The sequence below is a fragment of the Mizuhopecten yessoensis genome, unplaced genomic scaffold (assembly GCF_002113885.1).
Source record: "Mizuhopecten yessoensis strain PY_sf001 unplaced genomic scaffold, ASM211388v2 scaffold6857, whole genome shotgun sequence".
In the NCBI taxonomy this organism is placed as follows: Eukaryota; Metazoa; Mollusca; class Bivalvia; order Pectinida; family Pectinidae; genus Mizuhopecten; species Mizuhopecten yessoensis.
Window position 1 is genome coordinate 97,621 of NW_018406759.1, and position 21,003 is coordinate 118,623.

Below are 21,003 nucleotides of genomic sequence, written 5' to 3' on the forward strand. Positions count from 1 at the left end.
ACCTTCTACACCTGTCAGTAAATATACCATTCACTGCGACAATTTGGGCCTCACACTTTCAACTGTTCAGACAAACATGACCAATCATACAATGGCACCAACAGATCTGTGTATCATAACATCGTGACCTACGAGTAAAAACCCTTTTAGCACTCACCCTTGTCTGTTCTGGTTGTACATGAGAAATATGAAAAAAATGTTGATCTTAGCAACCTGAACCTCCTTCTGATTATAGATGATAAGGGGGCACACACATTTTAACTGATGAGCTATAAATGGACTTCAGGACATGACCTTAATCAATATTCTAAGAAATCATTCGGTTTAAAATTAAAAAAACATTTCATTAACATCAATTCAAGAAAATTCTCAAAACTAACTTTAGTACGATTAAAATGTATCCCACGACTTTTCTCAGATCTTTAAAACATAACATTTGAATATATTACAATCAGACCTAACTTCCTGTGATCTGCTTCATTACATGTTTTTGAATTTCAAAATAATACTGATATAAAGATTAGCTCCCCTGACTTAACATTTCACTATAATAAAGTATAACAGGCTACGGCTAATTTTCCAGTATCACAAAGTTCTGAACTTTCTGTAAATAGCACCAGTGAAAGAACGGGAAGGTAAAACGTATGATTTGAGATGTACGTATTGATTTATATGTTGGAGCAAGGTAAATCCTGAGAAACCTTTGGATTTGAAAGTAGACAAAGTATATACCACACAAGTTATATTAACTTTTGATGTTTCCATAATCATTCCAGAAACCAATTATCATTAGACTCTTGGATTCAGCATCATTCAAAAATTCAAGACAATATTAACACAACTTGTACCTTTTTTAAAGGTTGAAAATACTCATATTCTACCTGTAAGAGTTACCTCCCTTTGAGATTATTCCTGTGTTTGACACATGATTTAAGGTGAACTTATCTCCCTTTATGATACACTATACCTGTGATCTGTATTAAGGATGTATGTTAACTCACACATCCTACCTGTGAATTATCTGTAGGAGTTACCTCCCTTTGAGATTTTCCTGTGATAAGGACTCGTGCTTTCTAGTCAGGCCTTTTAAATTGTAAAATTTGAACTATTATTTTTCTGGATAGGAATTAAATGTCAAACTAGGTTCTGATTTTAAATGGGTGTTGGAGATATATTTTTGTTTATTTTGCACCAAATCATGCATATAAAGCTATATATATATAAAAAAAAAAAGTTCTACCATCCAATAAATTAATTACACTAAATAAATTACAACAACACTTTTCTTCTATTCTTAAGACATTCCCTCAATGTTTCCTCATAAAGAAATTATAATCATTCAAAATTAAACCTAGGTTTTCTGTCTCTATACTATTGTGATACTTGTCTGGTATAAAACACTGTGGGATCTAACAACAAGGTTGGATTAGACAGGTGTCAGATTACACTAACTTAGGATTATAGAGATATGTTGGATTTGACAGGATGATAGATTACTCAGGGTCCAAATAGACTTGTTCGCCTCTATGTAAGCAAACAGGACACAGCAATATTTTTCTTCATGAAAATAATATCATTATAAAAATATTACAAAGTTGTAATTTTTTTTCAAGAAGACCTGTTAACTACACATAACAAATACGTGAGTTTTTTTCATGAAAATGTTACAATTATGTGATTTTGTATTATGGTTACCAAAATCAACATCAACTGTTGCATACATATCAGACATAACAATCACTAGCAACACCAATACCTAAAATACTGTATACTACTAACAAGCTAAAAACAGGTATAAAATACTCAGCCAATCACACAAGTCAGGAAAAATCTACGTCAATTCTAAGAATATTTTAGTTTTGCCCATTAGTCTGGCTTGTTTTTAATGGTATCAATTTTTATCACAGTTTTACTTCTATATAAAACAACTGTACAGATTTCTTCACAAGTACAATTTTTTTCTGAAGTTTGCATCCTGATTCTGATTTAATGATAGTTTTCAACATTGAAAATTCTCATTCACCCCTGAAAACACACTTAAACTTCCAATTCAAAGGTTGGAAAAGTGCATTGTGAAATTTCAGGGGTGAATGAGTTTATCCATCACTACCAATTAAGCCGTGTCCAGTGCTCAACATTGTCTTTAAGCATTAAAATAACCCTTAAAATGTGTTTAGATTTTACCTGTGTTTGACATAACTAAGTTACTACCACTTACATAACAATGATAAAATATTAATGGTGGGTACTGATGGGGGACGTTTACACATGTTACACGTATCACGACACAACGTAAAAATACACAGTCTCCAAACACAAATTCACAACAGGTCCAATCAGTGTGTCATGTTCTCATTAGCGTCACAAAACAGTTGTAACAATAATTAAACTGAAGACATTACCTTCTATTTCATTTTATAACAATTATTAATTTATTCATGATCAACACATTTTTTTCTAATTTACTATGAAACAATGTCAGGTTAATCCAAACCTTCCTAACAATTAGCTGTTTGAATTAGATTTTACATCTTACTCGTCCAGATCTTGTATTAACATTCTCAGATTATCACACACTATTTCACTCCACACATCACAGCAATCTCATTCATTCAACAGAAACACTTAACCCACTCACCACTAACGTCACATTTAAACCTTCCCAAAGTAAAGACTGGGCAAGTCTACTTTAGATATGTAGGGGTGAATCATGTAAACAACAAATTCTCGCTTTAATCAACACTAAATTTAGCAAATAAAAAAACATGAAATTAAAAGCTAAAATCAGAAAATATCTTCTGCCAATTTCTTCATCTACAGATGACGCTACATTGCAAACACAACTTGTATCCTTTTTCTCGCATTTATTGTCAATTTAAACTTTGCTTCCAGATAAAAAAAAAAATCTATTGAAAGTTCTATGTAATATGTCTCTTGATAAAAATGTAATACTTATCATAGGTTCAATGTAATGCATTTCTAAACCTGGTAAAATGACACTGACCAGCCTGCAGGTACATAGAACACTAGCACAGGCTAGCTGTGGTAATATTGTAGTTCAGTAAAGATTCCTGATTAACTGACATTGTTTTAAAAAATCTAAACAATCAAACTTTTCATAATACACAAAAAGTTAGTTTGAAGTGTTTATTTTTATAGTGCACTATGTGTGAAATATGACAAGTTCTTTGACCTATTCTCACAAATGACAATTTTTTCATTATATCTATTTTATATCAATTCATCCACAGCCGAAATTAGAACCATGTGGAAAATAGAAGTGTTATGTTTATAAAACAGAAAATACATCATCAACAAGAAAATCATAGGATTGCTGCATTAAAAAGCTGAGACTATATATTATAGAAAATAATTGCACATGGAAATGACCACCATTCCCTATATATAACAATAACAATAATGGAATGGTTAATCAGAGGGAAACGTTTCCTCAACAGTTGTCACAGTATAATATAAAAACCAGAGATTTTTTTTTTTTAAATGTTCCATAAAAGTTCATAGTTTTGTTTGTACAGTACTGATAACCTACAAATATGTTGTATAATGGGAAATTTAACCACTGTTTGTAACAGTACTGATAACCTACAAATATGTTGTATAATGGGAAATTTAACCCAGTCAAACTTTCACCTTTCGCCCATGAAATTGATTTTCGTACAGTGTCCAATGTACCCTGTCACTCCTGTGATATATTTCTGTTACAAAAATATCTAATTTTTTTATCAATCGAGTCTTCAGCATGAAGTTTATCATTGAAAACAATCTTCCTTTTTTAAAAAATCTAATCACTACTTTTACAACTTACACACAAATTAAAGATGAGCAGTTTCTGGAAACATGATAATCTGATTATTTTGTTATTATTTTTGTTTTTATAATTAAATATGAAATGTTTATGTATAAAGTCTTAAATTGTGTTAATTACATTCCCCGGTGGGCTCAGTAAAACTTCTTAGCTTGATTTTCTCTACTTTGCCTGAAAAAGAAAAAGAAAATCATTTATTTACACATGTAGTTACATCATTGGAGACAACAATGCAGTGATTTGTTTTACAAGCCTTCACCCTGTAATACATTCCAAATACATCACGGGACAAGCACATGTATTGACTTTATCAAAATTTAAATACAATACAAACTTCTTTTATTTTACAACAATTATAATACAAGTTATTTCAACTTATATTAATCACTATTGTTGGCCCGGGTGTTAGCATGCGGGGGTCTTATTTTAATAAAGACAGGTAGTTTAGTGAGGTCATTGGTACAGGTATCGCTGCATGGCCGAATTAGCATCATTACACTTTGACCAAAGTGGCTATATCATATATTATCAATTAAATCTTAATGGCCGAATAAGTATGTAAGCAACAACGGTTATCTGACAACATTTAAATCAGCGCAATTGTGTTTTTTGGAGACACAAGAAACAATCAAGATACATTTTTTTTCAATAATATTCTTTTATATTTATTATTTCTAATAAATATTAAAGAAATAAACCTATAATTCAAATGATCCATATACCCACACTGGAAGCTGTTATACACTTCAGTTTGAAATATACATTTAACTTTGGAGTATATCCTGTATACCGGGAAACTTTCACCCAGGTCAAATATTCGCCTTTTGCCGATAAAATTCATGTTCACCTAGTGTCAACTTCACCCTTTGCACGTAATTACTATACATTGTATGTTATGTATTAGTATTAGCTGTCATGACGAATTTGCCCTTTTAGGGGAAAAAAGGCAAACGTCAAACTGCCGCAAAAATGTCTATGTGTACAGTATGTCCAAAATGATAGCTTCAAATTATCCCTGTGGTTATATGGATCACGTGAATTATATAATTTTGTTTATCATTTAATATTTCACAAACAATACAATACTTACCTATAAACCATATACCCTATAAGTACTATAACCTGCGCGCCGAGAGCGACAAAGAAGAGGAACGGTGACACACAACCCGACTCTACTGGAGGACAATTTCCCGCTGTCGGCTGTAAATATATCCAACGTAACAATGTTACAAACACACACAATAAAATTTGAACTACAATTTAACTCACTTTTGTATTTCGCAATCTCATAAAGAGGCTATTTACTTAGAATTATGGGTCTAACAAGCATTTATTCAATTTCAATTTCAACATATTTTATTGAGAAAAGATGATCATCCACTTTATCATACAGAGATGTCAGATTAAATGATGAGTATGTGTACAAAACAAGAGGAACAATGGGCCTGCATTGCTCACCTGGTATTATTCTAACAATTATAATCTTAAAAGAAGACTAAAATAAAGCTATAAGCAAAATATCAGTGTCTTGACTCAAAGTTATTCAAAAGAAAAAAATTAAACACATTTCACTCCTGTGACCTTGAAAGTCAAACAAGAGCATTAAATTGAAACAACCTTGAAAGATTTATACACGATTAACCAGATGTAATCTTGAAAGTGTGTCAAGGTCATTCACATAAACGAATTAAACTTGATAGCTCTTCATCTGAGCATGCTACAGGTCAAATATCACCATCCTTTGCAATTTGGTTATTTACAAAAAGTAGGTTAAAGTTTTTGACATATTTGACCCCAGTGACCTAGAATATGTGTGGAGGTCATTAATTCGAACAAACTTGGTAGCACTTCATCCCAGCTGACACTGTGACCTTGAATAAAAGTAAAGGTCATTCATTTTAACACCTTTGGTAGCATGTTACTGGCCAAATATCATCACCCTGGGTCATTTGGTTATTGAGAAGTGGTTGTTCGAAAGTTTTTTTAAGATAATTGACCCTAACTACAAAAATAATCATCCCCAGCCTCTACATTGTACTGAGGGTGTCAGATTTAATGACGTTTACCTGTATATAATAGTCAGGGTTTCATATTTGTAAATCCAACTTTGAAATACTCACCGTCGGCCTCTGCATCAAACCGAGCGTGTCAGATTTAACGGAGCGTACATTAGTTTGTAGCTCTCTAATAATCTGGTCTATGTCGGCGGGGATTCCTCCGCCCGTTCCTCCGCCTGTTCCTCCCAGTTGGGCTGTACCTACGTTATTCTGTATATAACTCGCTTTCTGCTGTACATCATTAATTATATTTCTGGAACGGAAACAGGATATTTGTGTAAGTTTATGACATAAAGATCATGTTTGGTTATCCTCTGAAATGTAGTAAGGACCCCCACAAATGTACGTTCATAACTATAGCAGATAAATATGGACTGGTTGTAGTTTGGTTTGTTTCTGTTTTACATCCTATTTACAGCTATGGTCATTTTTGGATGTGCCATGTTTTTGAGGTGGAGGAAACCGGAGTACCCGTAGAAAAACCACCGACCTGTTACCAGTACCTGGTGATTGCATCAAGTAGGGTCATGTATGATCACATTAGTTCAATTTAATTTATGCAAATTGATAAATCAATGAAACGAACTGCAATCCTATAGACTAGACATGGTAAATGTATGTTACCTCAGTGTTCTCCCCAGGCTGTTCATGCTCCTATAATTGCTTGCTATGTTGCTGTCCTAGATCTTCTCTGCTATATATTCATAGTAAATCTAAAGTTACCATGCTGTTTTGATTTGACATAGAGTGCTGCTTTAACAGAAATATTGAGATACCATGCTTCTTTCAAAACATTCTGGGGAGAACACTGTACTTGACTCACCTTATTTCTCTAAAGACTAGACATGGTAAATGTATGCTACTTGACTCACCTTATTTCTCTAGCGTTTAACATGATATCATTTTGATTATTGAGAACTTTGTCTACTTCATGCCGTTGTATTGTAGAGCCGAGCTGAGGCTGGTTCCCTCCCTGTAATGAAAAATATATATATATTTTTAACTTATATAAACATTATATCTGAATTACAACAACGACCAATAAAGGGCATTCAACGTCTCACAAATATTCTGTCGGCTTTACATCTTTTCATGTTTTAGCAGACCGTTCCATGAACACAACCACAATTTTCTACATCAAGAGCATTGGAGTGCAATTCTATAAGTACAGATATTCTAGCAAAGTAAGGAGACTGATCTGAGGTTTGATAGTAATCCAAACAGCTTTTTTCATAATTGAGGTGAACCTCTACAACTTTGCTAAAACCTAGAATTATTTTTACCAAATAAAAACATACATTGTATAGCGGAAAATTTTAGCCACAGATGAACTTTTGTCCTTTTCATGGTCCGCAAAGAAGGCAAAATTATTATAAAATATAGGTGGGGCTAGTATTCTTAATACAAAAGTGTACACCCCTGATGTTTGGTTGTTGTTTTAATACAAAAGTGTACACCCCTGATGTTTGGTTGTTGTTTTAATACAAAAGTGTTCACCCCTGATGTTTGGTTGTTGTTTTAATACAAAAGTGTTCACCCCTGATGTTTGGTTGTTGTTTTAATACAAAAGTGTACACCCCTGATGTTTGGTGGTTGTTTTAATACAAAAGTGTATACCCCTGATGTTTGGTTGTTGTTTTAAAACAAAAGTGTTCACCCCTGATGTTTGGTTGTTGTTTTAATACAAAAGTGTACACCCCTAATGTTTGTTTTCAAAGAATATGTTTATGTCCCACATGACATGCTAAATTTCCAATTTCAACATTTAAAAATAAAATAAAATTTAAATGCATCATAATCCGACCTGGGCCGCATTTGGTTATTGTGATTCAAACGGTTGGGCAAGAGTTGTTCCTTTACTAAATAAAGTCAGACCTAGTAATTTCATGCTGCTTTCAGGCGAGCCTTGACAAAGCCGTTCAAGGCCTACATAAAAATTTCGGCTCAGCTAGGATTTATACCCGAACATGTTACATTTAAAAACAGACAAACAGGCTGTTCTGCATAATCGAACATGCTCCTGTGTTTCTTTCATTTCTGAAGTCAAACTTACCTGTGGCGGCGCTCCACCCTGTACTTGACCGCTGGGTAGCTGACCAATCTTGGACAATACCATTTCCTGTCTGCCTAGTAACTCGTCCAGTTTCCTGTTTAACGTTTTTAGGGTGTTGTGCATCTCGTTCTGGCCATCAAATATCATCTTCAGTTCCTGTTCGCCCTGTGACTCAAACTGTACAAACAAGAAAGAGCGATTTATATTCAATTTGTCTTCAGAGGTAAACCAAACATTTCTGTTGGAAATTAATCTAAATTTAGTTAATTACAATCCTTAACTTCGACATATTCAGTCCACAAATGATATATAACATTTCTATAGGTCATCAAACAAGATGCTGCTTTAAAAACAACTTTTCTCTCCAGATTTAAAAAGACCTTTTCTCTCCAGATTTAAAAAGACCTTTTCTCTCCAGATTTAAAAAAAAAACGATTGAAATATATTTTTTTTTTCTCTCATGATTCTACTGGGTTTTAGATATGCTTGCCCTGTAATGTCGTAAACACAGAAAATCTTCCACACAACGAATGTTAATCACTGGTGTGCCATTCCCGACTAATAATGAGACGGTACTAGTCTGTAGATATCCTTTTTATGATGGTTGTGAAATTTCAGTCATTTTAATCAAAATTTACCAACGCTAGCTATCCTTTTATTTCAACCAAATCAACTCGTTCCTGATGTATCATCACACTGGAAGGATACATGCCCCTGCCTTCCATGTACCATACGACTCGAGGATGTCTGACTGATTCAAACATTGATAATTAGCTTGTTCCTGATTTATCATCGCACTGGAAGGATACATGCCCCTGCCTTCCATGTACCATACGACTCGAGGATGTCTGACTGATTCCATCATTGATAATTTAGTGTTTATTAATTTATCATTGTATTACATGTTTAACGACCCATCAACACCAGAGAGGTCAATGGGACCAACAAATGGTCGACACAAACAGATGTTAAATAAAAACAAACGTAAAAGACAAACATTAACTTGAATATTGATAGTGGCTATATATAGTGACTCATTGTTTTTTAAAAAGTCCAACAGCTTTCAGATAGTTAAAACTGTAGAGTTTTTTCAAAAAGAGATTTATTACTATAACAAGACTATACTGTATAACAGCTAGAAGTTATTACATTAACCTACCATGCCAGGCATGTCCAGATCTGGGTTGACTCGGTTCGGATGCTGCTGCTGGAATCTGTAAAATGAACAGAAAGATGAAACAAAAACAGCTTCCACTTAAAACATACCAAACTGACAGTGCAGTAAAGGCCGGAATAGTGTATGTGTGATAGTTATATCAGGGAAACTACAGTCAAACATTTTATATTTGTCATCTGTAATTATCTTCAGACACCTCTGACCCAGACAACTGTGACCCCGAGACTGTCAAGTGTAGGGTAAGTTCGGTACCACGACCTTTACCAAACCTTTACCAAATCTTTACCAAACCTTTTAAATGCTGCTTAAGTAAGCCTTTATCATAAGAAGGTGTAGAAATAGAAATACCTGCGTATATGTTTCTCTTTTCATTGTAACAACTTACATAAGTCACATCTACATACATCTCAATGAACTCAAGATAACATCCTTAATAAAAAAAAATTCACTTCGATGTCGAAAGTCATGCCATGTTATATACTTGACTGTCATAATTGTATGATGTATCTGATTTATTACTGAAATAAAACAACATCAAAACTTTTACTAAATCACGTTTGAGTCAAACATTAAAACACGAGCCTGGAATGAACTCAACGATTAGCCAGATTCTGTCCTGTTGTCCATGCTCCTTCAGAATTTCTTGGACGTGATAGTCAACTTACTCTTCTTTTTGTTTTTCCAGCTGCTGGTAGTAATCATCAAACTCTTTTTCGTATTTTTGTTTTTCTTGTTCAGGCACCTGCTGCATATCAGGCTGTCAACAACAAAATGGCTCTAATTAATCCTTGCTACCATTTTCACAGATACGGTCACATACTTGCCAACTCTTTGAAACTTTCCATTGAGATAGCTATTTGTCTGTAGTGATCATATCAATGCATGGTAGAGTCTACTACACCCAGTTATGTTGGTCAACCTTCCATTGAGATAGCTATTTGTCTGTAGTAATCATATCGTCTACTACACTCAGTTATGTTGGTCAACTTTCCATTGAGATAGCTGTTTGTCTGTAGTAATCATATCGTCTACTGCACCCAGTTATGTTGGTCAACTTTCCATTGAGATAGCTGTTTGTCTGTAGTAATCTTATCGTCTACTACACCCAGTTATGTTGGTCAACTTTCCATTGAGATAGCTGTTTGTCTGTAGTAATCATATCGTCTACTGCACCCAGTTATGTTGGTCAACTTTCCATTGAGATAGCTGTTTGTCTGTAGTAATCTTATCGTCTACTACACCCAGTTATGTTGGTCAACTTTCCATTGAGATAGCTGTTTGTCTGTAGTAATCATATCGTCTACTACACTCAGTTATGTTGGTCAACTTTCCATTGAGATAGCTATTTTTCTGTAGTGATCGTATCAATGCATGGTAGAGTCTACTACACCCAGTTATGGTGGGCAACTTTCCATTGAGATAGCTATTTGTCTGTAGTGATAATATCAATGCATGGTAGAGTCTACTACAGCCCAGTTATGTTGGTTAACTTTCCATTGAGATAGCTATTTGTCTGTAGGAATCATATCAATGCATGGTAGAGTCTACTACAGCCCAGTTATGTTGGTTAACTTTCCATTGAGATAGCTATTTGTCTGTAGGAATCATATCAATGCATGGTAGAGTCTACTACACCCAGTTATGTTGGTCAACTTTCCATTGAGATAGCTGTTTGTCTGTAGTAATCTTATCGTCTACTACACCCAGTTATGTTGGTCAACTTTCCATTGAGATAGCTATTTTTCTGTAGTGATCGTATCAATGCATGGTAGAGTCTACTACACCCAGTTATGTTGGTCAACCTTCCATTGAGATAGCTATTTGTCTGTAGTAATCATATCAATGCATGGTAGAGTCTACTACAGCCCAGTTATGTTGGTCAATTTTCCCTCAAACAATTTCTATATAAAGGGTAATAAACACAATTCATTATGTTTAATTAATTAAAACCTAAAATCAATTTTCTCTCCAGTGGTTTTAAATTAAGTTTTTAAGATAAATGAGGTTTATGTAAGTGTAAAGCTTAGAAAGGTTGTGTAGTGTAAACACACCAAGATTATAGAACTACCTGTTTGTCTGTGTCTATCAGGGAATGAGTCAGGAATGCCAGCACATCGTGGTCATCTGGAGGGGGAAAATATAACACATCTTATCAAATATCTACTAACATCATTGATGGTAGGTACATAATAATAATCATTCATACTCAAGTAAGAAAAGGGAATTCATATTTTCTATTGTTGGTTTACCCATACAAAACATGGCCACATCTAGATGTCGAGCAGTATTCTTCTCCCATGTACAAGCCTGCGGTTCTCTGGAACAATCTACTACCAGGCCAAACAAAACAGATCTGGTGTTTCTGCTTACCCTACCTAACTTAGATTTGTGTGCCAACCCGAAAGTTTGTATTGGCATTTAGTGATAAGCACTGTTAAAGTCAGAACTCCTGATCTATATAATCATAGTAAAAATATTTTTCCACAATAAAAAAATAAAATCTACCAACCTACCCATTTTTTTCTAAGGATGATAGCGGAAACACACATAATTCTTTTGCCTCACCAGAAATACCAACAAATTCAGACTTTTAAATAGAGAAAATCAGAGAAAAGCAACAAAAACAAAACCAAATAAAATAAAATACAACAAGCCATTCGGATTGATATGTCTCGCCTGTGCCCCGCTTTGACCTTCAATGCAAATATCAGAGTAACTAACTTAAATGCAAAAACTTAATGTTGATGGAGATGCTGACAAAGTCAATGGACCATGAAAGGTAGGCCGCATCAAGCGTTGGATGCATGGGTTGAGATGTACTACCCAAGATGCAAAGTTTGGTTGGTCTAGCACTTATACTTTCAGTGAAACTAAGTTAAGCGCATAAACTTAATGTTGACGTCGTCGCTGCCACCGTCGCCAGAAAAGCAACACCTTAGTCTCGCTTCCACTACTTTGTGGTGGCTAGACAAAAAAACCATTCCTCTTACCAGCCAATCCTCCAGTGGCTGCTGAGATCCCGAAGTAGCCAGATTTAGGGAGGTGGATATTCTCCTGTCTCAGACACAACTCAAAGTCGTCCTTGTTACTGGTCAGTCCGTTGTTGAAGAAAACCTGTAACAACAACATCAATGGTCAATAGTTGTTCACAGCGGTCAACTTCAAAATGTCTTTTGGATTGAAAAAAGAAAACACTTTCCTCCATTATATATGTCAATGTACCTTTTCTTTTAACTGAGAACCAAAAAAGGTGGTTACAGAAATGCTGAAACTCAGTCCATGTACCAAATTAACCCAAAATAACCACTCAGTGGTTTGAAAATGGCAACATTCCAAGACAAATGTTATTGTTGTATAAAGAAAACATTGATTTTCAGATATGTATGTGTTGACAGCACTTAGAGATCTAGAGGTGGCAAACGAAATGAGGGGCAGTTTGCTGAGGTATTTCTGTGTATGTGAAGGACAACAGTAATATGGGGGCGACATCTTATAAAGGTGTAGGAGCATAGGAGCTGTATATATCATCATTATTGTTTTAAGGGAGAAGACAAATGTTTAATGTTTTTACTTGTGTCTTATAATCCCGTTTGTATTTTTGCAAATAAAATATGTTTTATTAAACAATGTAGCTTACAGTAAGAATGTTGTTGTAGTACTCGACTTTGATGCGGACGGGGTACGGCTTGTTCCTGAAGTCACGTAAGCATCCTCCGGCCTGCTGCTGTAGACCGTCACTATAACAACAGATCAAATCATCAGTCATGCTTCAAATAAATTTTGTACGGAAAACCGTTAAAGAAGCTTATGTAGCTCAATAGAAAAGGGAAAGTTGGTAGTTTGTTCTGGACTGTTTGTAAAAAATATATCAATATCGCAATACATATTCAAAATAACTTTTGAAAGCTTTCGCATTTCTTGGCCAAAACAGTTCAAGGCGGCGCAGAAATATTTCCCAACAAACGCATTTGAAGTGTTGACAATTTCAGAAGGGAGATAATCCTGTGTAATGTTTTAGATATGATCACTCACCTTTGGTGGTCGTAGTTCATTGTACCGTCGTTGACCATGGCCATCACGTAAGGATTGTTGTGCTGTTTACAAAAACAAGTAAGCAAAGGTTTCATTTCTTTCAGATTTCAAACTATTACGGTTTCTTTTCAGAAATAATTTATTTTAGCTTTTGTCATAAATGGACAGAAAACTTCCAAGTCATTGTTGTAATTTTTGGCCGTGGTACAAAGATCCTTAATACAGTTTTATGAACCCGTTTTAACTCATCCTTTCCCACATATCTAAACTGGACTTGCCCAGTCTTTGATTTGGTAAGGTTCAAATGTGGCTTTGGGGGTGAATGGGTTAATTTACCTGTCCATCATTGTCAAACGAGTCGAGGAAGAGTCCAAGTCCTTTCCACTGATCGTTGCTGCCGAACACCGGCCCCTCAACGCCCTTCTGCTCCGTAAACCAAAGTGCCTGTAATGTTAGAAATGATACTGGTCAATCATTGATTCAGTCACCAGTGAATGGCTTGTTCTGGTGTATATAGGGCCTGTAATGTTAGAAATGATACTGGTCAATCACCGATTCAGTTACCAGTGAATGGCTTGTTCTCGTGTTACATTACGAAACAAGTTTTATAATTTCTTGTTGGCCCGAATGTTAGCGCACAGTCTTGATGTTGGAAGTACATTTTTTAAAATAGTGAATTTCAAATTGACAATATTGGGATTCAAAATCGTTGTCTGATGACAGAAAAAACATAAATATTTATAAATTTTCAGCCTATCCTCAGAAATCCCATTCTGAAAATTTGAGCAAATGACAAAATTGACATGTACTGACATATATTGTAATTTTCCTCCTTATATAGATCTACTTGAGACTGCAACAAGAAAAAATTATCAAATAAAGAGATATTTTTGAGAATGTGTAGAAAAGCTAAACAGCATCGTAAAAATAGGACCGCGGTAACTCTATACTAGCTACTTCCGTGACGAAGGATTTTGGAAGCATAGTATTTCGACGTTACCATGACTTCAATTGTTCGTACACATGTTACTGGAAAAGAGTTTCTAAATTCTTGTGATTTTACCATGTGATGTTAACAATGTTATTTTTACTGATTTTCAAATGGATAAGTGCCATTTCTATTAATGAACTATTGCAAAACATTTACATGATACCTCAAAATATATTCTTTTCCATAAAATGATGTTTTTCGAATTCCTTAAAACTTGGATTATTCCTTGAATTCAAATTGCATCCAGTGCATTATTTAAATGAGAAGCCCATAAAAATATTTGGAATATCATGTCTGTACTTGACAAATTATACAACTCTTCTTCACACTGTATGTCTATGTGTATGCAGGCTAGGATATTATCCAGGGATTTATGACTGCAAACAAGCAGGAATTAGTCACAAGGCGTCAACAAAAAGATCCATTCTACATAGTACAATAAGGAGACTTCTTACCATTCCGTCGGCACCCACACGACCTCTTCCTGTGACCTTGAAAACCATTTCTACAGACCACATGTCGTATGTTGTTGGGTTTTTGGCCCATACTTGTCCTATGAAATAGATAAATATACTACAGAGCACACAGAACATCACACACAGTCTGATTTTACAAGGGAGGACACTCTGGCTGTAAAAATTCATTTTTTCGAGAAACCATTATACAACTATAACAGCTGAGTCAGCTATTGGAGAAATTTACAGTTGAAACAGGTGGTCGTTCAGGTATAACATGACTGAGATTTTAATCATTGAAAGTTGGAATAATCTGGGTTCGGACAAATGGTGTTCTACAGTGAAATATCAAATACTGCAGAAATATGAATTACATTAAATGTATTTACATTAAATGTATTTACATTTAATCATTTTATTTGTACTTGAAACCATTTTTGAAACCCACCTAAATAACAGAGCAGCAAACCCTGATCATTGACAATTATGAAGACAAGGAAAACGATGATTACCTTTTTTACTTCTCAGTGAAGGTGTTATTCTAATGTTTTCATCACTTGCAATTGAATCTGTAAGGAAATAAAACATAGCATTTCAATTTGACAAAAAAAACAAAGATGACAGCATATTTATCTCAACCTCCAAAAAAAATGGTTCTGACTTTTTTAGCATTAACCTGTAAGAAAAGTTCTCAGGCAAAAAAGTATTGCCCTTTTGATAAGTGTATTTTATATGTAACTTGTCTGGTTTCCATATTATTGATATAATAATTACAAGGGAAACATTGATAAACAGGGTCGTTTTGAAGAAAAGAAATATGCAAAATCATAATCATATAATACAATGTTCTACTGATTTTGTAACAAGGTTATCACAATATTGCAAACATATTGCTTATCTGTCATAGTTTGTTCAAAGAACTGTGCTTCAAGTAATGATTTTATTTATGTATATGATATGACCTATCAGTTAGTGATCACCCATCAGTGATGGGCTGTCTCATGATAACGATTATAATCAAAAATTGATCGGTTTACCTTTTCCGATTCCAATTATTTATTACAAAATTCCATAATTGATATAATGGGTTCATTGCTGAATTTAACTGTCCAATATACAACGTGCATTGAAATCATTTATTCTTATACACACACAGATACAGATTCTGACTATAGGAATGTTTACATTTCCTCTGCTGTCTGCTCTATTATATGTATGCAACACTTAACTAAAATGATTTAACTCTTTCACCACTGTACACCAAAACGGACTCATCCAGATCAATGCATGGAAGATTAACTAAGGTTACTTAGGCACCACTGTACACCAAAACGGACTCATCCAGATCAATGCATGGGAGAGTTAACTAAGGTTACATAGGCACCACTGTACACCAAAACGGACTCTTCTAGATCAATGCATGGAAGAGTTAACTAAGGTTACATAGACACCACTGTACACCAAAACGGACTCATCTAGATAAATGCATGGAAGAGTTAACTAAAGTTACATAGGCACCACTGTCCACCAAAACGGACTCATCTAGATCAATGCATGGAAAGAGTTAACTAAAGTTACATAGGCACCACTGTACACCAAAACTGACTCATCTAGATCAATGCATGGAAGAGTTAACTAAGGTTACATAGGCACCACTGTACACCAAAACGGACTGATCTAGATCAATGCATGGAAGAGTTAACTAAGGTTACATAGACACCACTGTACACCAAAACGGACTCATCTAGATAAATGCATGGAAGAGTTAACTAAAGTTACATAGGCACCACTGTACACCAAAACTGACTCATCTAGATCAATGCATGGAAGAGTTAACTAAGGTTACATAGGCACCACTGTACATCAAAACGGACTCATCCAGATCAATGCATGGAAGATTAACTAAGGTTACTTAGGCACCTCTGTACACCAAAACGGACTCATCCAGATCAAGGCATGGAAGAGTTAACTAAGGTTACATAGGCACCACTGTACAGCAAAACGGACTCTTCCAGATCAATGCATGGAAGAGTTAACTAAGGTTACATAGACACCACTGTACACCAAAACGGACTCATCTAGATCAATCCATGGAAGAGTTAACTAAAGTTACATAGGGGAGAAAGGGTTAAAGACCTCTGTAAAGCAATGGAAGATCCAGATACACATGTACCGGTACAAAGATATATATAAAAACGGACTCATCCAGATCAATGCATGGAAGATTATCTAAGGTTACTTAGGCACCACTGTACACCAAAACGGACTCATGTAGAGCAATGCATGGAAGAGTTAACTAAAGTTACATAGGCACCACTGTACACCAAAACGGACTCTTCTAGATCAATGCATGGAAGAGTTAACTAAGGTTACATAGACACCACTGTACACCAAAACGGACTCATCTAGATCAACGCATGGAAGAGTTAACTAAAGTTACATAGGGGTGAAAGGGTTAAAGACCTCTGTAAAGCAATGGAAGATCCAGATACACATGTACCGGTACAAATCAATGCATGGAAGATTAACTAAGGTTACTTAGGCACCGCTGTACACCAAAACGGACTCATCCAGATCAATGTATGGAAGAGTTAACTAAGGTTACATAGGCACCACTGTACACCAAAACGGACTCTTCTAGATCAATGCATGGAAGAGTTAACTAAGGTTACATAGGCACCACAGTACACCAAAACGGACTCATACAGATCAATGCATGGAAGAGTTAACTAAGGTTACATAGGCACCACTGTACACCAAAACGGACTGATCTAGATCAATGCATGGAAGAGTTAACTAAAGTTACATAGGGGTGAAAGGGTTAAAGACCTCTGTAAAGCAATGGAAGATCCAGATACACATGTACCGGTACAAAGATATATATATACTGTATACATAACACAAAGATGCTACCAGTAATTCACAATCCTTCAGCATTTTTGACAGGCTTACAGAAAAAATTGAATTGCCTTGTAAAAACCTAATAAGGTTTAAAAGGGTCGGTACTTAATATGACTTCTATTTCATAAAATATAAATTGCAAAATACAGGGGGGGGGGGGGATTCAAGGAATTTTACTGATTTCAAAAGAAAAAAGATGAAGGTGAAATTTGGGAGTCTCATTCCAAAATCATAATGGGGAGACTTAAGCCTGAAATTATGAATCAGCACATGGATATGCGATTCATTCAAATCTTATTTATTATTATAATTGTGGGTTTATTTACCTAACTTTTACAACAGCCTGTTCCTTTATGAATTGGGAAAATCAGACACTTTTTAGCTAGGGGAAACAGCCTGTACTAGGCTGTAAAACTGAGCCAAAAAATCACTGAGGCCCCAAGCAAGTTTAAAGCATGGTGTATGATATAACATGCCAAGCACATTATGGAGTAACACCCCAAAGGGGAACATATATCTCAGGCTGAGGGGCTAAACTTGTCATCATTCATGTTCATGGCATTACTCTTTAATATCTAGCCAGTGTTTGAAATTAACAGTAAATCAATAGACAATCACCATGACACATAATGTAGGTCTATAGGAATGGTTTACCTCATAGACCAATAACATCATATTTCTTATTATTGATATGGTTCAAAAGCACTGAAAGAAAAGATGATTACTACAAATCATTTCATGCTATCAGGCACAAAATATTTATGCACAATAAATTTATATCGTCTTTAAAATTGTAGGAACTAGTAAGTCTATAAGAAACTTCTGTCACAGCCACAAAGCTACTGCTGGTCCAGTACACTCTGCCGATTGAGCCATATAGCTATGAAGACCTATATAGCTATATTCACCTATATATTATAGCTGTATTGAGCTGTGATTTCAATTTTCATTAGATTAAAGGAAAGATGCTTAAAACAATAAAGGTTTATGGTAATGTTGACCACAAAAAATAAACATTTATATGTTTATTTTAATTTTTCATCTCGTTTTTTTTTTAAAAAAAGAATCCTTATATTTTGTTATCAACCTAATGATAAAACCTTTTTAAAGCGACTGTTTTGTTTTCCTTAAAAAAGAAAATAACAAAAAATAGCTCTTTCAGATTTAGGTCAATAGAGCTATTATAGGCCTTTACAGCTATATAGCTCAATCGGCAGAGTGTACTGGACCTGTATTGCTTTCATATGTTAATTCTAAGATTGCCGAGTTTAAACAGTTATGTGGTTGCTACTGATGTTAATGTAAAAAAGATAGTTTGTGCTAGGGTTTTTTTCTTTTCATATTAACAGTTTCTAATACTAATCGGCTGATACTCATGTGATGTTCATGGCCTTTTAAGATCATTAAGAATGTTTTTGACTCCCTAGAATAAACGTTCACTAGCTATAGGTGACATCTGTTATGACCCTCCATATTGGAAGGAAAAGTCAATAAAATTGCTAAATAAACTAAATGTTTTCAACCAATCAATGAAAAGTATATGGACATGTTTAGTATTAACAGAAAAGAGACATTAACCATATAACATGTATACAGAGATAAAGAAGAAAACTCGAAATTTCCAGATCATTAGGATTAACAGGAAATAATTATGAGATTTCTATATTATATATTTGATTATATTGCCATTTACTTTACATTAAGACATTTCATATTTTATAAAATATACAGTTTTAATTATTTTTTAAATTTATCTCAACAAGTGTTTTTTAACACAGTTAATTATTTACCTAATATAACTTCTGCTAAGGCAAAATTCTAATCCAAGATAGCCCCATGTGATAATAAGGTTTTTGCTATAAAAACATTAATTCGTGACTAAAACAATCAATATTCAAACCTCAACTCTATTCTATTGTATTCAATAACTACGATCACACTCGTGATCTTGTTTAAACATCGATCTTGACCCCTCCATATGTTCGCCGGTAGTTCTTCATACAATGTTACACGTGTACTTAACTCGCAACCAAAACACAGCTGATAGCCATCTCAGTGTTTTAACAACTTACCACCGAAATATTCCCAAAATGGCACGCTTTTATCGCTTTGCACCAAGTGTGGTCCTTTAAAACTGTATTTGTATTCAAATCTTGGTTTCCAGTTTACGCATTCTGCTGTAAACATCAGCGAAAACAGAGCCACCGTCCACAACATCTTTCTTGGTTTTAAACGGAAGTTATCAATAAGCGCCTCTCACATTGAAAATTTGGCAAGGGAGGTAACTCTCATTTACTCGCACCTGTCAAAATATGAATGATAATCCTTACTGCTTACGGCAGTAGAACAATAGGACAGAGATCAGGGCTATGAACAACTGACACGTAGTACAGATATAAGGCCGGAGGCACAGATGACTCTAAATAAAGCACGATATAAAATACCTAACAACACTGTAGCGCTAACAACCGAGATCTGTCAATCAATTATAGAGTTCGGACCTCTGATGACCACAGGGGCCGGGGAATTTGTAACAACTATATTTGGGGTTCCAAATTTCCAGGTGGGGTTTCCATGTGGGGAAAGATTGAGGAAAATGGTGAAAATACGTATTTTTTTCTCAGGGTGGGGGTGGGGGGTTTCTGATCAAAAACAATTTTCGGTAAAAATGCCACCCCAACGATGGTATATAGGTTCATACACCATCATTGGGATGGCATTTTTGCCGAAAATTAATCTAATGCCACCCAGATGATATATCGGCGAAAATGCCATCCCCTATGATGGTATACGATACATATACCATCACTGGGGGTAGCAGTTTTAGCCGAAAAGTGATGTAAACCTATAAAACAACATTTAAAATAGTCGTTCACAAAAGGAATATGCTTTCAGCATTGAATTAATATATCATTGAACTAATAATAGTATATCGAAATGTTTAAAATATTAAAAATAAGAATTGGGAGTAAAACATTATCCCATATTTTGTACAAATTAATTACAATAAGTACAGATTAAGTAACAAACCTTTTTTTTTCATAGTTGTTATCAGGTGTTTTAAGGATATAGATCAATACACGGTAAATATATGCCCTCCCACGGCCCTCACCCCTACCACGGAATTAGGTTATCTATAAGTCAGTGCTCCTACTTTCTAACTTTTGGAATTTTCATAGAGTAGATTACGCGTGCTCAGACTCAAAAGTATATATATAAAATGTAAACATGTATGTACACCTAGGGATGAAATAATTACACTTTAAACTGACATATTTGGAATTGTTCTTTCATATGAAACCAACAGATCTTAGAAGATAGGAATAGTTCAGCAAATTCACTGGTTGAAAATACTCAATGTTAGGGGACAAAATCGGGAGACTTCCTCCTTAATAGGGAGGGTTGGCAAGTATGTGTAACCCACTCCAATTTCTTTCTTTCAGTAACAATTGATTCACACGCCAAACATATTCTGCTAACACAGACACAGATCTATACGTTTCCTCCCGAA

At 34.8% G+C, this 21,003-nt stretch overlaps 1 protein-coding gene across 1 annotated transcript; it reads right to left on the reverse strand.

Annotated features, from left to right (window-relative positions):
• Window positions 1-1,849: 1,849 nt before the first annotated feature.
• Window positions 1,850-19,720, reverse strand: LOC110452725 (protein ERGIC-53-like). The gene is made up of 15 exons (XM_021501371.1): window positions 19,565-19,720; window positions 15,104-15,160; window positions 14,592-14,689; window positions 13,482-13,589; window positions 13,146-13,207; window positions 12,751-12,850; window positions 12,104-12,227; window positions 11,182-11,237; window positions 9,779-9,870; window positions 9,096-9,150; window positions 7,937-8,113; window positions 6,756-6,856; window positions 5,947-6,136; window positions 4,917-5,026; window positions 1,850-3,997 (listed from the first exon to the last, which is right to left on the reverse strand). Exons 1-15 carry the CDS (start codon window positions 19,707-19,709, stop codon window positions 3,961-3,963), a joined length of 1,512 nt encoding a protein of 503 aa, XP_021357046.1. The 5' UTR covers window positions 19,710-19,720; the 3' UTR covers window positions 1,850-3,960.
• Window positions 19,721-21,003: the final 1,283 nt, after the last annotated feature.

Coding starts and splice junctions, on each gene's coding strand:
- LOC110452725 (XM_021501371.1), bottom strand. CDS start 19,709: ATGTTGTGGACGGTGGCTCTGTTTTCGCTGATGTTTACAGCAGAATGC. Junction 15,161..19,564: donor ATTTTGGGAATATTTCGGTG/GTAAGTTGTTAA, acceptor ATTTCCTTACAG/ATTCAATTGCAAGTGATGAA. Junction 6,857..7,936: donor AGGGTGGAGCGCCGCCACAG/GTAAGTTTGACT, acceptor TTTTCATTACAG/GGAGGGAACCAGCCTCAGCT.